Source organism: Adiantum capillus-veneris, chromosome 10 (genome assembly GCF_014529385.1).
Source record: "Adiantum capillus-veneris isolate H3 chromosome 10, ASM1452938v2, whole genome shotgun sequence".
Lineage (NCBI taxonomy): Eukaryota > Viridiplantae > Streptophyta > Polypodiopsida > Polypodiales > Pteridaceae > Adiantum > Adiantum capillus-veneris.
In genome coordinates, this window is record NC_140940.1 from 109,412,674 (window position 1) to 109,430,323 (window position 17,650).

At 47.1% G+C, this 17,650-nt stretch overlaps 1 protein-coding gene across 1 annotated transcript in view; it reads left to right on the forward strand.

The window, feature by feature from the left end:
• LOC147449446 (uncharacterized) overlaps window positions 1-17,364 on the forward strand; it is a 109,425-nt gene extending 92,061 nt beyond the window's left edge. The window contains exons 10-20 of the mRNA XM_086521892.1: window positions 15,168-15,230; window positions 15,341-15,396; window positions 15,495-15,568; window positions 15,889-15,981; window positions 16,062-16,163; window positions 16,246-16,326; window positions 16,404-16,495; window positions 16,605-16,620; window positions 16,702-16,812; window positions 16,914-17,011; window positions 17,117-17,364. Coding sequence (XP_086378018.1) covers window positions 15,168-15,230; window positions 15,341-15,396; window positions 15,495-15,568; window positions 15,889-15,981; window positions 16,062-16,163; window positions 16,246-16,326; window positions 16,404-16,495; window positions 16,605-16,620; window positions 16,702-16,812; window positions 16,914-17,011; window positions 17,117-17,144 — 814 coding nt within the window. The 3' untranslated portion in view covers window positions 17,145-17,364. The remainder of the gene's footprint in view (window positions 1-15,167; window positions 15,231-15,340; window positions 15,397-15,494; window positions 15,569-15,888; window positions 15,982-16,061; window positions 16,164-16,245; window positions 16,327-16,403; window positions 16,496-16,604; window positions 16,621-16,701; window positions 16,813-16,913; window positions 17,012-17,116) is intronic.
• The last annotated feature ends 286 nt before the right edge of the window (window positions 17,365-17,650 follow it).

Consider the following 17,650-nt stretch of genomic DNA (forward strand, 5'->3'; position numbering starts at 1 on the left):
CTCTAAGTACAAGGCTGAGTCGTCGGCAAACTCAGCGTCCAGAAGCTCATCTCCCCGTAGAGGGAGTGCTAAGCCCCTCAAACCAACCTGCTGTGACACCAAAAATCTGCTCATCGCCTCCGCATAGAACAGAAAGAGAAAGGGGGCAAGAGGACAACCCTGTCTGACCGATCGTGTGAGCATGAAGCGCTCACCTCTACCTCCTGCCAAAAGCACCTGACTGTGAGCCTGTCTGTACAAAGCTGACACCCCTCTGATCCAAGCCTCTGAGAAGCCCATCCTGCGTAGCGTGCCCTCTAGAAAGTCCCAGTCGACTCTGTCGTATGCCTTCTCAAAATCGAGAAGAAGAATCACAAGGTCCTCCCCATGGAGCCGTGCAAGGGCAGAAGCCTCCCAAAAAGTGAAGATGTTGTCGAGGATACTGCGTTCCTTGACAAAACCTGTCTGAGTCCCATGTATAAGGCTCTCCAAAAGTGGCTGAATCCTCAAACTCAGAGCCTTGGCAAGAATTTTGTAGGCTGAGTTGAGAATGGTGATGGGGCGCCACTGTCGAATCTCATCCAAGGAGCCACCCTCCTTTGGAATGAGGTAAATCAGGCCCTCACTCATGCTATCCGGCATCACTCCTGTGTGCAGAATGTACTGAAAGGCACTACAAAGATCTGGGCCAAGCAGGTCCCAGTACTCCAAGAAGAAGTTGGGAGTCAGCCCATCCTCACCTGGACAGCTACCACGAGGGAGGGCCCTAAGAGCCGTGTGCAGCTCCTCAAGCTGAAGAGGTAACTCAAGCCTCTGCTGCATCTCCTGAGTCACAAGACAGGGCATCTGTGCCCAAACCTGCTCCCTGCATACATCCTGTCTCTCTGACTCGGGCTTAGCCGACAGTAGCTCACGGTAAAAGTCAGTAGCGACTGCACGCATATCCTCAGGCTCACAAACAACTGACCCATCGGGTCTCCTCAATTGATTGACCTTGGCATGCGAGTGCCGAGGTCCCACTGTCTCAAAAAAACCACCTGTCACCCTGTCACCCACCTGAGTCCACTGAGATGCTTGTCGATGAAAGGCAAACTCATGGCGCCTCTCCTCTGTGCAAGCAAGCTCCTGTCGAGCCTGCTGTAACTGCTCCTCCAACCATGGACTGTCTGGATGCTGCTCCTGCATCCTCTGTAGTGAAGCAATGCCTCGTCTGAGACGCTGCTCCTCCTCTCTCGCTGCAGCCCGTCGAGCCAGAGACTCCTGGAGAAAGAAGTGGCTAAGCTGAGCTAGGCCTGAGGCCACTCTGTCTGCAGGTGGAGCCTGGCTGTCCATGCCCTCTGTCCAAAGAGCCTCGACCCTCTCTCTGAGTGCTGAGTGCAACAAGACCCGCTCTGGGATGCGAAGCATCGTGCTCCCACTCCTCTGCCTATCTGCCACTGTGAGAATCACTGGTGCATGGTCCGAGAAGGATGTCCCTGCCAGGATGCCCACTGATCCCCCCAAGTCACTGAAGTGGTCACTAGTGTAGAAGCGATCTATGCGCGATAGATTCACTCCTCCCACTCTGCGGTCCGATCTAGAGAAGGCAAGACTCTCTGGAGGCCTCACAAAGCCAGAATGCTGCCATGTATCCGAGACCCTCAGCGTCATACAAAACCTCTCCCAATCTGCTAACTCGACTCCATGCACAGTAGCATGGCTGCCTCCGATCCTGTCAGAAGGGTCCTCCAACATGTTGAAGTCCCCTCCTACACACCACTGGTCAACCTGTGGCAAAGACTCAACAATCTGTGACCAAAACTCTGCACGAGCACTCGCCACATTGGGCTCATAGATGTTCAGGAAACCCACAAGGCTACCCTGAACCTGCATAGTAATCCACTGAGCCCTGCCTGGTACAATAATCCCTCTGCCCACAATGGCCTGCTGTAGTGAGTCCTCAATAGTCATACATACCCCACCCTGGATGCCTCTAGGTCCAAAAGCAGCTGACCAAAAGGTATCATAGCGTCCACGCAAAATCTGACCACATCGCCGAATGCGGCTCTCAGACAAATGGTGCTCCTGAAGCATAAGGAGATCAATCTCTCCTCCCACAAGGCAACTGAAACTGGGGCCCACCTAGTCCCTGCACGTTCCACGAGACGATCCTCATGGGGAGCGAGAGAGAACAGATGCTGCCGCAGCAGCAAGACGAGCTATCTTCGAAGCAGGCTTGGATGGGGAGTAATCCGCATCCGAGCGTCCTCTAGATAGGCGAGATTGCAGTGAGTGCCTGGTCCAAGCCCAAGCAGAGCGAGCCGTGCGTAAAGCAACCTCCTTTGTCTAGGAGTCCTCATGAATGAATACATAGCAAGGCAAACACTGCGTATCAGCAAAAAAGTACACCACAATGTGTCTACATCCTGATGAGTTTGGGGGTGTCACCGCAAACTTGGCCAGTGGCCACAACGTCTGCAGCAAATCTGTAACGCCAAGTTCTCCCATGTGGTGAGAGAACTCGAGAACCTGTGTATGCAACCATCCCACCACTGAGTCGAGGGACCACTCTGTCTCAGTCCTGCCAGAGAGGGGGAAGGAGAAACCAACTGCTGAGTCCAAGGCCTCTGTCCCCCTAGCGGCGAGGAACAAAGCGTGGACTCTGAAGCAGGCTGCCTCGTGGTCTGCTGCGGAGTCGCCAAGAAAACGAGTAAACCCGTAATCGAAGAAATCCCAGCGGCGTCGGAGGTCAAAGCTCGTCAAACCACGCGGGATAGTTGCAAGAGAAGATGTCTGAATCTGTAGAGGGGGCCGCATGAAGGGCTGACCCTCTCTCGCTAGGCGACTCGTGGCAAAGGCGCTGCCAAGAGATCTCCTAGCCGCCGGCGAGGGTCCAGTCTCCTGAGCCGACCGAGGTACTGAAGCAGGAGGAGGGGGAGAAGGGGCTGGGAGGGGCGGGGGAGAGGAGAAGCGGGGTGGGGCGGCAGAGACATGGGGGGGGCGAGGTGGGGGGTGAGCGGTAGCAGAGGGCGGGGGAGGGCATGAGGAGGAGGAGGGGAGATCGGAAGGCTGAGCGGCTGGCGAGGGTGAAGCGGAGGTGGAGGCTGGCGAAGGAGGCTCCTCCTGCTCAAGAGGCCCAAAGCGGTTCCCCGTGGGAACCCATTGCTGCTGAGTAGGCACCTGGGGGCCACTCTGAGTGCCACGTTGACGCTGTGGCCCCTGGCGTCGACGGCCACGGGCCTGCTGCCACCCCTCCTCCGCTGGAGCCCCAGGCTCGGAGGGTGGCGCTGAAGCTGTGCTCTGTGTCGCTGGCTGTGGCTGCGGCCCAGCCTTGGCAGGTTGGGGCTGAGGCTGGGGTCCGGGTCGTGGTCTCCTCCGTGGACAGGCCTTCGCTAGGTGGCCCATCTGTCTCCAAATGAAGCACTGGTTCGGGAGACCCGAGTACTCCACACTCTGTCGAAACCAACCCCCACTCACCCGAGGCAAAAGGATGACCTTCGGGAGCGTGTGGGTATCTCTGACCAAAACTCGAACTGAAGGGATGCCAGCCGCCTTGGCAGCTACTGATGCTGCCATACGAGGTGTCTCCAGGACTGTCCCGATGGCGGAGCCAATCCTGGAGAGAAGTGGAAGGTACTCCCTCCGTAAACCCGGAAAGCAGACTGAGATGGGGATGTCTGCCTCCTCTACTAGCACATCCGACGTCGGGTCAAAACCATGTCGCCACTCTCGAAAGTGGGCGCGTGATGCTCGGATGGCTAGTGGACTCATAGCAATGACCTTGGAAGCCATCTCAGAAGTCTCGAACTCAATCTGGTAGTACCCCCGTCCGAGAATCTGGACATCCAAGATCTTGCCCACCTCTGAGAGAAGGCGGGCCTGGAGAAGGTCTCGTAGCCCTCCTCTGCTAGGTCGAGTGCCGAGAACCTTGCAGATGACCGAAGTCGCCTGCAATCTCTCTACCTCTGTGGCAAGGCTCGCTTGCTCTGTAGGCGAGAGAGCAAGTCGAATGGTGGGCTCAGCGGGGCAGGCGAGGGGGCTTCATCAGAGTCCCTCTGTGGCGAAGCTGGAGCCTCCATTTGTGTCTATTGCTGTAGGGGAGGGGCGGAGAAACGTAGTCGAAAAACGAAGCTTTTGCAGGACCGAACCCGTCACTGGTACTGGCGAGGCCCGACAAGCAGGATGGCCGTCGTGAGGTAGGATTGGGAGGCGGGGCTGGGGGGCTGAGGCAGAAAACGGGGCGGCAGGCGGGAGTGGGGGAAAGCTGGCGAGCAGGTGGGCAGGGCGGGCATAGGGCTGCGGGCAGGCTGGGCAGCGCGCTGGCGTACGCGCAGCAGGTGCGGGCGGCGAGGGCAGGGGGGAATGGGCAGCGGTGGCGCGCGAGGGCAGGGGGGGGAGGGGCAGGGGGAGGTTGCGATGGCGAGTGGGTAGCGCAACAGCAGCAGCGAGTTGAGCCTCAAGGTTCCTTTTTGATGGATTCTATCGTTTGAGAAACCTCTTCTTCCTAAGGCTCCTTCATAGAGGCTATCCAAGAAACTTCGTCCTTAAGGTCTTTGGATTGATCACTTACAAGGAACGAACCACTCTCCTAACCAAAACCCCATCTTTAAAAAATCCTCCCCCTATCATCCTCAAACTCCCTTTTTCACCAGAAACTCGTAGACTCAACCCTACCCTAATAATTGGTAAGCCTATCCATACGGCTTGTAGCCTCTGCCCCACCCTTGCTCATCTTGACCAACCCATCGTATGTTGGACCAATGGCCAAAACTTAGGCACTCTTCCAACTAAATCCAAAAACAAGAATTGAACCTAATTTTACAAATGGATACTCTTTATACCCTACCCTAACTCTTACCGCTCGTTTTGCAGGTTGATTCTCAAAGCCCAAAGTTCTTCAGAAACATAGACACTCCTTTCCCATTTTTTTTTTAATCTTACATTCCAAATTTTGTCCCTTTGAATTGTACTCCTGGAACACCATTTTGGGAATCAAACTACTCCCCCTTGCTCCTCTAAACTCTCAAATCACCCCCCTCCCCCCGATCAGCACCTTACACCCAGTCTTGTACACTATACACCAGGTCTTTGGAATCCAATTCATCACTTTTCTTCGTGTTATTTTTAAACCCCTCCCTACCCTCTATCCCCTCCTTTGCCGCTATTTAGTCCCCCTTTTTGAGAAATGTAACCCCCTTACTTTGGACTCGACACCCCCCCCCCCTTTTCTTTTTATGACCCTCTTTCACTTAAACCACCCCTCAGTAAACAGTCTATGAAAACTCCCCCCAGTAAAATTTAATCTCTTACTACTTACCCTTGGGAAACTCTACACCACACTCTACCTCTTGTGAGGTAGGCAAACTCATAGCCCCTGCAAAGTACACCTCTCCCTCTCCCCCCCCCCCCCCCCCCCCCCCCCCCCTCTCTCTTATATAAAGAGCATCCTCTTCCCCTCTATTCATAATTCTCCCTACTACTACCACTGATGAGCTCTTCAAAGGAGCGAAACGTGTTTGGTACCTCATAGCCCACCCCCACCTCCCTTCCTTTTGCTCCAGAACAAAGTGCCTCGCGCGCTTAAATATAATTATAAATTAAGTTTTTTTTGAAAATAAAAGCGCTGCGCATTCATGCATCCCGAAACCCTCGTTTCCTCTTAGCCCCTTATTTGATTACCCTTGCTCTTCACCCTTACAAAACTTTTACTCAGGTAATCTTAGAAGTCGCCGTCCCTTTGTATTATCTTCAAATTTCTCCGGTAATCTTAGAAGTCACCGTCCCTTTGTATCATGTTCAAATTTCCCCCAGCATACAACTTCCCTGTTACCTTCCCTTTGTTCTAGCTTTATTATCGTAAACTTTTTGTAAACGACATAGTACTCTGTGTGGTTTACACCTTAAGAGACTTTGAAAGCTTTAATTTTTGGGTACAAGACATCGTACTCCCTCTGGGTTACACCTTAAGAGACTTCTTTTCACTTAAGCGACTTTTTTCACTTAACGACCATCGTTTTCTCCTAATGTAATCGGATTCACCTGCTTCGCTGTACCAAGCTCTGTCATCCATTCACTACCTTCGCTGTACCAAGCTCTGTGATCCATTCACTACCCTTGCAGTAACCTGCTTCTCTGTCATCCCTTCACATACCCCACCGTGGGCTCTTGCCCAAGCTTAGCATCCACAAACCGTCGCACAGATCTACGGGTTTATTTTTCATAAACCTCCCCTCATGCGCTTTCTCTGCGTCACCCTACAGCCTTGCTCCCGCTGCTGTGTTCCAGCAATTCAAGCATTTACGCTTCATTGCATCTCAAGTTGGTACGCTTCACTGCATCTCGCCCCTCGTGCGCATGCGGCTATCATCGCTTTGCTGTACATAGAGCCCACCTCCATAGTTTACCCACTCACGACGCCAGTGGAAGCTACTACTGCATGGCGTTAAATTTTTTTACCTAGCTTGCTCTGCCCGTTAATCTCACTGCAAGTAATCGGCCCTTCGACCCTGTGCACTACACCACACTCTTCACAGCTGCAAGAAATCGGCCCTTCGACCCTGGGCACTACAGCACACTCTTCACACCTGCAAGAAATCGGCCCTCAGTCATAATGGTCTTAACCCTACTCTGCAACATCCTAATCAACAAAGCACTACAATGACCCGAAGGTCTGCAACCAAGCGCTGAGCAGCCTCTCACTAAGCCGCAGCTGCCAAACTTCGGCCACCTTGGAGCGCTCGCTCTCATAAGCAGTTGCCCTCCATCTAAACCGGATTTCTTACCCGACAACGTGCTTCACTTTCAGCTTGTCCAACTAGAGACGCCCCCCTCTCAACGTCTCTCATCACCTCGCCTCACCTCATCCACAACATCGTGGCTCAACCTACTGGGGTTCACCCTCCTCACCTCAGTCCGTAACTTTTTCATCACCTTCATCATTGGAGTTTCGTCCCGTTCTTAACCTTAAGGAGCATAACATCACCTTACTGTCGGAGTACAACCTACTAAGAGTGCCCATGGTTACGCCCTTGTCACCAAAGTCTGCTCTCGCCGCACTCTCCACTTGTGTCATCAAGGACGACTCTTCGTCTTCCTCGACCCCTCTTTTTTAAAAGGCCACAACCGTCAGACACTCTCGGAAACCTCTACATGGATGCACACCACAATAACGGAGAAGGCCTCAACAATAGCATGGATTCGCCCACCGATAAGAATACGCCTAACCTCGACGACCCCTCTACCTCGCTAGATACCCCACCAGTCAACGACCCACCCAATAACAATGCACACTTCATGGAGAATAACCTATCACTAGACCACATCACGCTCGACCTCTACAAAATTATGGATGACGACTTCGAGCAACTTTCAAACGAATCTTTTGACTTCTCCCCCAACCCTCATCAAGCCGATCTTAGGGTAGAAGATACCCCCCTCTTTAGATCCTACACTAGAGGGGATCAGATCCCTTAACCTCATAAATCTCAAAGATACACTTGCACACTACAAAACTTCGCACTCAAAATTTCCCAAATTTGTCAAGCGTGCCCTTAAAACCCTTCCAACGGACTACACAATAGTCATTAAACCGGCGGATAAAAATCTAGGTCTTACCATCCTATCACGGGAATGGTATGAACAAGAAGCCCTTAGACAACTCAATGATCCCTCCACATACCAACCCCTAACGCCACCACCACATAATTACTTCGCCTCCTTACTCCACTCCATCACCCTCACATACACTCTCCTCACCCTAGATGAAGCCACCTTTATCCTCACACCACTCCATAAACCCTTCAAACCCTGTCCTATCCAATTTCTCCCTAAGTTACACAAACCTGTACTTGTAGCCCGTCCTATTTGCTCTTACCGTGGGTACTTGTTTGAAAATGCTTCCAAATGGCTACACTTCCAACTTTATCCTGTCCTCCTTTCACAAAAACAACACCTCAAAGACTCGCTATCCCTCATCATCGATCTCCACTCCAAGACCTTCCCCCCCCATTGTCTCCTTTTTACCTTCGATGTGACCTTCCTCTACCCCAACATCCCTATGACTGAGGGACTCATAGCCCTCAGAAGCACCATTACTAATTTCTTCGACACCCCAAAAATAGAGTTCATCATCTCACTTGCCACCTTTATTCTATCACATCATTATCTTTGCTTCAAAGATAAAGTAGGGAAGCAAATTAAGGGCACTGCAATGGGATCCAATTTCGCAGTGGTTTATGCTTGCCTTTTCCTCTGCCACCTAGAAAACCACTCTCTACTTAGCTCTAGCCCGAACTTAGCTTATTACAAGAGATACATAGATGATGCCTTCTGGGTCTGGACGGGCACTCGTAAATCACTTACCAAAGCTCTCGCTTCTTACGCCTTCCCTTTACAAGAACATGTAGTGATCTCACCCATCATATCCACTTTTGAAGCAAACATCCTAGATGTCCACTTCCACAAGGGACATACTTTCAACTTGTATGGTATCTTGGACTCCAATTGTTACCAAAAGCCTCTCAACTCTTACCAATATATACCTTGGATCTCTTGGCACCCTCTCCACAAAAAATTAGCCTTTATCAAGACAGAACTTAGACGCTATCTTATGAGGGAAATCATTCCCGATGGATTCTATCGTTTGAGAAACGTCTTCTTCCTAAGGCTCCTTCATACCGGCTACCCACGAAACTTCCTCCTTAAGGTCTTTGGATTGATCACTTACAAGGAACGAACCACTCTCCTAAGCAAAACCCCATCATTAACAAATCCTCCCCCTATCATCCTCAAACTCCCTTTTCCACCAGAAACTCGTAGACTAAACTCTACCCTAATAATTGGTAAGCCTATCCATACGGCTTGCAGCCTCTTCCCCACCCTTGCTCATCTTGACCAACCCATCGTATGTTGGACCAATGGCCAAAACTTAGGCACTCTTCTAACTAAATCCAAAACAAGATTTGAACCTAATTTGACAAATGGGTACTCTTTATACCCTACCCTAACTCTTACCGCTCTTTTGCAGGTTGATTCTCAAAGCCCAAAGTTCTTCAACAACATAGACACCCCTTTCCCATTGTTTTTGATCTTACATTCCAAATTTTGTCCCTTTGAATTGTACTCCTGGAACACCATTTTGGGAATCAAACTACTCCCCCTTGCTCCTTTAAACTCTCAAATCAAACTTTGAATTGTACTCCTGGAACACCATTTCGGGAATCAAACTACTCCCCCTTGCTCCTTTAAACTCTCAAATCACCCCCTCCCCCTGATGAGCACCTTACACCCAGTCTTGTACACTATACACCAGGTCTTTGGAATCCAATTCATCACTTTTCTTCGTGTTATTTTTAAACCCCTCCCTACCCTCTATCCCCTCCTTTGCCGCTATTTAGTCCCCCTTTTTGAGAAATGTAACCCCCTTACTTTGGACTCGACACCCCCCCCCCCTTTCTTTTTATGACCCTCTTTCACTTAAACCACCCCTCGGTAAACAGTCTATGAAAACTCCCCCCAGTAAAATTCAATCTCTTACTACTTACCCTTGGGAAACTCTACACCACACTCTACCTCTTGTGAGGTAGGCAAACTCATAGCCCCTGCAAAGTACACCTCTCCCTCCCCCCCCTCTCTCTTATATAAAGAGCATCCTCTTCCCCTCTATTCATAATTCTCCCTACTACTACCACTGATGAGCTCCTCAAAGGAGCGAAACACGTGTGGTACCCCATAGCCCACCCCCACCTCCCTTCCTTTTGCTCCAGAACAAAGTGCCTCGCACACTTAAATATAATTATAAATTAAGTGTTGGATAAGTACGATCTTCCCCGTTTCCCCGGAAATGTCAATGGTCACGACGTAACCGTACGCCTTTATATTGGAAGCTCACACAATTTTGTGGATGCAAAATTGGTGCAAAAATTGCGACCGCAGACACGAGACAGTGACCATGATTATCACGTGAAGATGGATCGTGACAAGGATACGAATTTATGGAATCAGATGGTTCCTGATTTGACACTCGAGCTAGCTAGTCACAAAGAGAACCTGGTTTTCAACATTATGTGCCTAGACAAAGCAGATGTTATTCTAGGAATTCCATGGTTTTATGATAAACAAGAGACATTGGAAATGTTTAAGGATACAAAATCTTTTGCTATTGACTTTTATCAATACCATTTTCTTGGTTTGGTTCATTAGTGATTGGTACTTCTATCATTGAATTTTGTAAAAATGTTTTATGTTCTTCTATTGAACTTCCGGATTCCGATGAATCCAACCTTATCCAAGAAATCATGAGTGATTTCAAGGATGTTTTTCTTGATGATCTGTCTCCTAGCTTGCTTTCTTCGAGAGGGGTAGATCATGTCATTGAGTCGGTGGTTGGTAGTCAGCCTTTCTCAAAGCAACCCTATTGGTTTAGTAAAACCGAGGAGGACGAGATTCAGCGAGCTGAAAGATTATCTCGACAGGGGTTTTGTTACTTTCTCGAAAGAAAGATGACACTATGCGCTTTTGCGTGGATTACCAGGGGTTGAACAAGCTTATTGTCAAGAATAAGTATCCGTTCCCGTGTATGGACGATCTGATAGATCGACTCCGTGGAGCTTTGTATTTTACAAAGATAGACCTGCGATCAAGCTATCATCAGATACGAATTAAACTAGAGGATGTTTCTAAAACAGGTTTCCATACGTGTTATGGTCACTGTGAATTTTTGGTCTTGCCTTTTGGTTTCACCAATGCTCCAGCTACGTTTCAGCAGATGATGAATGATCTACTGAGGCCGTTTCTAGGCAACTTTGTTGTTGTATTTCTTGGTGATATCTTGATTTACAACTGAAGTTTGTCTGAGCATTTGGCGCGTATACGCACTGTTCTCGAGGTACTGAGAGCAGAGAAGATTTATGCTAAGGCTTCTAAGTGTGACTTCTTCAAGGAAGAGCTTATGTATTTGGGTCATACTATTACTCGCGATGGAATTTGCGTCGACCTTGAAAAGTTGGATAAAGTACCAAATTGGCCTATTTTGAAGAATGTGTGCCAAGTAAAGTCTGTTTTAGGCTTTACAGGATTCTTTTGCAAATTTATCAAGGATTACTCTACAATTGCTGCTTCGGTTACACACCTTTAAAAGGACGGGTGAAAGGACGTAAGACTTCAGGTCCCCATTGTAAAGGTAATCCCCCTATTGTCTAGAATGAGCGTTTCGACGAGAGCTTCAAGATATTAAAACACTTGGTCACTACGGCACCAATATTGTACATTGTGGATCCTAGCAAACCATTTGTAGTTGAAATGATTATGCGATTGGTGCGGTGTTGTGTCAGGATGGACGTTCTGTGTGTTCGAAAGTAATAAACTTTCTAATGTTGAAATGCGTTATCCAACGTATAAAAGAGCTTTACGCCGTAGTCCACGCCTTGAGGAAGTGGCGGCACTACTTGTATGGCTCTATGTTTGGTGCATGCACAGACGATCACTCGTTGCACTATGTCTTTGATTAGGGTGACCTCAGAGGCTGGAAGGCACGGTGGGTTGAGCTTAGGCAAGAGTTTGACTTTGAGATCCGTTATAGGGAAGGATTCAACAATCGAGTTGCCGATGCACTTAGTCGGGATCCCTGAGGTTAATGCCTTATCTATGGCTGAAATCTTGACGGATGTCTATCTCTCTCTCCGAGTGCTATGTCGTTATGATAGCTATTTTAGCAAGATATGGAACGAGGTTGAAGCGGGGCATGACTCGTGTACAGGCTTGGGTTGTCCGGAGACCCAAGTGAGTCGTGTGTAGAGACGAGACAACGACAATATTGCATTAGAGATGGACTATTGTGTAGAAATGGAAAAGTCTGCGTGCTAGAAATCAATGAGGTTCGACAAAGGATTTTGTTCGAATGCTAGCGTTGGGTACCTAGTCATCCAGAGAACTTTGTCTTTGGTCAAACGATATTTCTATTGGCCAAGGATGTGCTCTTACATAAAGAGCTATGTGAAGAGATGCACACAATGTCAGGTCAATAAGGCAGAGCACCTTAGGAAAGGTGGCTTACTACACCCATTGGAAATCCCTGATGCCAAGTGGCAGAGTATTTTGATGGATTTCATTGTTGGTTTGCCAAATACTAGTCAGGGCAATGACGCCTTTTGGGTTGTGGTTGTTAGACTCACAAAAATGGCGAAGTTTATACCAACGAAGTCGACAATAAAGAGCCATGAGTTGACGGTTTTATTTGTTGATCAACTTTATATGATGTATGGTCTGCGAGAAGACATCGTCAATGATCAAGATGCTAAGTTCACTGGGCGATTTTGGCAAGATGTGTTTGCTCATCTTCAGACAAAGTTGAATATGTCGTCCTCTGATCATCTTGACTCCGATGGACAAATTGAGAGGATGAATCAGATGTTAGGGGACATGTTGAGGGCTTACGTCTCTTATAGGCAGTCTGATTGGGAAAGGTATCTTCCACAATTAGAGTTTGCCTGCAATAGTAGCAAGCAATGTGCTACTGGATTTAGCCCGTTCATGCTGATGTATGGATTCGAGCCTAAATCCCCACTTGCTATTGGCTTAGAGAAAGTCAAGGATCGCCAAGCTCGTGATTTCTTGTATGATATGTAGGAAATGCTCGAAGTGGCTAAGGATAGTATAAGGACAACTCGTGACCGAGTTACCACTTATGCTAATCAGAAGAGATCTCCAAGGACACTAGAGGTGGGACAATGGGTCTATATAAAGATACCCAAGGATTCTAAGACTATGCAAACTGGAAAGCATTATAAGCTTTCAGCTAGATATTGTGGTCCGTTTTTTATCACAAAGAAAATTGGCCAAGTTGCCTATAAATTAGCTCTTCCTTCAAATGTTAGTGTACATCCAATGTTTCTTGTCAGTCGCCTTAAAGAAAAATTAGACGAAGCCAGCATTGTTGTGCCTATCAAGGAAAATGTATGGCAAGATATGCAAATTGATTCCTTGAGAACCAGAGGCTGTTTTAGATCATCGTACCTGCCGTTCGTGCCAAAAGTACTTAATTAAATGGAAGGGTCAATCGGAAAGGTTTGCTACTTGGGAATCAGTTAGAGCTTTGAAAGCTCAGTATCCCCACTTCATTGATGAAGACATCAATGGTTCTTATGGGGGGAAGTATGTTATGTCCTGCTTACTGGAGAGGGGATCTAGCGGAGACGCCGTCGGGATGGGTGTCCAGTGTTCGGGCAGACGTAGTGTGAACCTGGTCAGTGTGGCCAGTCATTATTATAAAAGGGAGGCCAAGGCCTCATTTGTAGTTATCGATCTCCATTGGCAGAGTGTCAGTGGTTAGCCCGTGAGGCTAGGAGTGCGCGAGGTCACCTCGAGGGGGTGAGACCGAGTGGTATGGGATGCTTGGTCTTATAGGTGTACGCCTATGTCCTCGGACGTTGGCCCCAACACAGGGGGTGCTACCGAATGGTGGCTATGGTCGGGTGGTTCATCTGACGCATGTCTGTAGGTACTAGGAGGTCCGTGTAGCCGGGAGATCCTTTCGGCGTGTTCGTTTGAGTTGCCCTCAGTTGTGTTCGCATAGTTATAGTAATAGTAGAACACAGATGATAAAAGACATTTTTCATCGGTTAATTAGTGTCTTCATGACAATCTTGAGCTTTTACTGTAGAGTATAATGATCGTTTAGCATCCATCTTCTTTTGCTTAAATGGCATGGGTGCTTGAACCGTTGAGGGTGGATCTATGATTGAGCACAAATGGGGAGACGTAATCGGTGCTCGAATGACTATGGCGAACTAATGTTGAACTTGGCCAAGGCTCCCTCACGATCTATGATGCCGTTTTTTGAACGATGGATCGCCTTTAAAAGGCCTCTCGGGCCAAGTAGTAGGGGGTACCAGCTGATAAAAAATCTTGAAAAAAGCGGAATGTTGTAAAGATGCCTTCTCGGCGAGCCAAAATCTCTTGGTGAAGTGCAGAGCATCGACGAAGTCGCTGAGAGGACGCCGGCTGGCCATAGGCAGCGCAGAGAAAGCCGGCAGTAGGTGCCGTAGACAGGGTAGGCAGAGGTTGAGTTACTGCTTTTTAAATAAAACGTGTACACTCGATCACAAGCGATCAATACTGTCCAACTGGTTTACGCCGGTGCTGGGAAGTCGACCTGACGTGTAGAGTTCAAATCTCGTCCTTCACTTTTGAATAGATGTTAGAGGTCGTGTGTAGAGGAAACTGTTGAAGATTCTGCCTGGATTGAGAAGATGAGCCAGTAGTAGAAACCCCGATCTAATATAATCTCTGGTGTCAATTCTGTAACAAGCACTACGGATCCAAACACACGAGTAATGCGTATTTCCAGCTACTGAGTGTTGTGGCAGAAAATGGCTGGAATCTCCACAGATTCCACTATGTCCTTGCCTTGCTATACAATGAGACTAAAACCACGAATCAAAACTGGATTCGAACTTGCGTAGCGGGGAACAGAGTGGGAATCATTATGCTAACCAGCTCGGCCAGGTCCCAATAGTGATTGAGAGGTGTACTTCACTTACTTGAATCTTTTTGCACGAGCTTCTCCTGTCGCAAGCTTCTTCGCCCTGCCCTATCTGCATGCGACAAACCTGGAACAAGGGCTGCATCTGCGACCAGGCTCGACACAAGGGCTTTGCTTCATTTACGAGCATATGCAGCAGCGGACTTTGGTTCGCCTTTCTTTTTCCATGAGTATCTCTGTTTTCAAAATCGTGCCTGCATACTGCTTTAGTCTCTTTCATGCTCCTGAATGTAAGTGCTAAACTTTCAAGCAAATGAGTTGCCAACTTTATCATGCATCATTGTCTATGCATCTTTATATTAAGCCCAATGTGTTTCTAGTTCAAAACAGTGCCAACACCATCTTTCATTGGTTCGTGCATTTATATGTTGTGCAAAATACAAGCATTACTACTAGAATAAAACAGGAATGATCAACAGTACCCATCTGGACCAACCGTTCCTCATCTTATTAAACGTAGGGCATGTCAACCGAAGTCTCCATGATGTTTTTGATCTTACGGTAACGGTTCCGCTCGTGTCTTAAGACTAGTCTGCATCTGGGAGGCCAAATGTACCAACCAGTATTACTAGCTAGTATCTTGTTTGATGCTTGTGAATATTTACAAAGTATGTTTCCTTGATGTTCACAAGAAATGGTAGTCATTGTCAACAATATGCTGATTCTACAGGTTTGACTACATTGATAGGGACTGTCGGGCCTGCGGCATCTCCAACAGTTTTTATTTTCCAAGGTTTTCTGACCATATTAGAACATATGTCTGCCTGATCAGTTTACATTTTTGAACTTCAAAACAAGTCGGCAGCAATGCTTATGTTTCAAAGCTCAAACTGCTTGATACAGACTAATGGAGAATATGAGGGTCATTGATAATGAGATATGCTATCGTGCCAAAGAAAGTGAGTCTGCTAGAATTAATTTGAGCTGAAAGAAAATGTCAGATGGTGAACCGGTTTTCTTTGATTACAGTGGCTGATTGAATAGTGTTATTTTGCAGATAGAAATGTCTATGACCTATTCCAGACAAGAGCTAATTTATACAGAACGGTTTACACTCATGCAAAAGTAAAGGTTGTATCGATGTTTGTGAGCTACCTTTCCTTGAGGAGGTCCAAAATGCATGTTCCAAACTGGATGCATATTTCATGACCATCTTGCATCTTCATTCAATCGTTGGAATTTATAGTAGTGGAAGAATGAAAATTTGGTAAAATGGGAAGTGGGCTATACAACTAACTTGGAACACAGAGAGTTTTAAGTCATGAATGGAACAGGAAGAGATTCAAAATCAGCATGAAAGTACTACAGCTTTTATGCAAAAGTCGTCATACAATTGTGCAGCCTTTTAAATCCAGGTAAGGTGACATGAGTTGTTGCAATTTTGACTCCAGGCGTTGGAGTACATGCTAGTTGATGCGTTTGTACTTGCAAACGACTATCTGAGGATTTCAGACAATGTACTGGATCCTCAAGAATTCTGGAAGGTAGTAAGGGATCCAATTTTTGAAATCGTTTGGTTAAAATGGACAAAAGATGTTATTTCTATTTGTTGCCACTTGCACAGCTGGATGACACTATTTTAAAAACTATTGAGACTTCAAGTGACCCAGAATTAGCAGCTGCTCAAAAGATAGTCATTCGGATGCGGCGTAGAGAGCTTTACCAGGTTGCTGGGCTTTTCCGTCTGACTCCGTTAAGGTCCATGATTCTGGTGAACTTTCACTCATTTGACCTTTTATGTGGCACAGTATTGTAATGAGTATGCTGTGCCCAAAGAGCAGCTGGAGCACTTCAAGACCGTTAGAGCGGAGGACATTGTCTGCTCACAAGTAAGAAAGCAAGAGCCTAAGCAACGAGAATAGCCTTGATACTAATCTATGGCATGGGTTTTATGAGCTATCTTCAGGTCAAGCCAGGAGTTAATCTTTCCCCAGATGACATTGTTGTGAGTAATGTAAAAATTGATTTGACCCGAGGGAAAGAAGACCCCGTGCAAAGGTATGCGATAGTTGTTTACTTCTCTGTGGCATAATTTTTACGAGCTTTTCAAGTTTTTGAACAGTGTTACTAACCTACTCTGTTTTACATGGCACGGCTGTCTACAAAGGGTGCATTTCTTCAAGGTTTGTCCAGAACTGCACGCCTAATCATTTTAGTTTTGATTTGGACAATTTCTCACGTTTTGAGGTATGCTTTGTACACAGGACTATGAATCGGACGAAAAGTTTATCATACCCAAGGAGCGTATAAGTCACTTGCTGCCAGACTGCTTTGAGGACAGAATTGTGCGCGTGTATTCAAAAAAGCCTGACCTGGTACTTTGTATTCAAGAAAAAATTGCGCGCGGATGTTAGGAGTAGATATTGCATTAACACAAATCCAAAAAATAACCGATATTTATAATGTTTTCATGAAGGTTGATGCTGTGTCTGAGGCGTTTGAGAACTTTCAGCTGAGGATGTATGGGATAAAGACTCAAGTGCATGGAACACCTAATGGTAAAAGGCGGAGAAGGTACCAGTGATAACATATACAATCTCTGCCCAGATTGTATCCAATTCTCTTTAAATCAAAGTAACTGCCCAACTGCCATCTTGTTTGAATGACCTCTTTTTGCAGTCAGCAAAGATCGTATACAGAAGGATGACATATCCTAAGCTCTGGAAAGAGTAAAAAAAAGGTGTACAAAATAGCAGAAATAAGACTTGAAGCCATTAGTAACAGGACATTCATTGATATAGTCATAAACACATTCTTACGATAAATTGTATAGAAGGAATAATGAGAGTTCACGAGCTGTAATTAGTAAGCGGAAAAATTTTGTTGTGTAGTGCAAATTTTGCTGCAATCCATCTGGCTTGAAGGTTTGTGCTGGGCTACTGTTAAAGATAGTTCAGGGTGATTCACCATTGCAGGCATTTATTTTTATTTAATCTTCAATTCTGGTGCTAATGAAATATATGGTATAGAGGTTGCTAATGCCACTTGCAAGAGGGTCCATAACTACCTACTCGAGCCCCCCAGTCTCCTCCGATACCAATGTACCCACCAATTTCACTAATGCCCTAGATGAGAAGTTGAGGAGGAAGTGGATACTGTTGTTTTATACTTATGGTGCTCTTTTACTTTCTTAGACCTTTATGAAAATGAGGA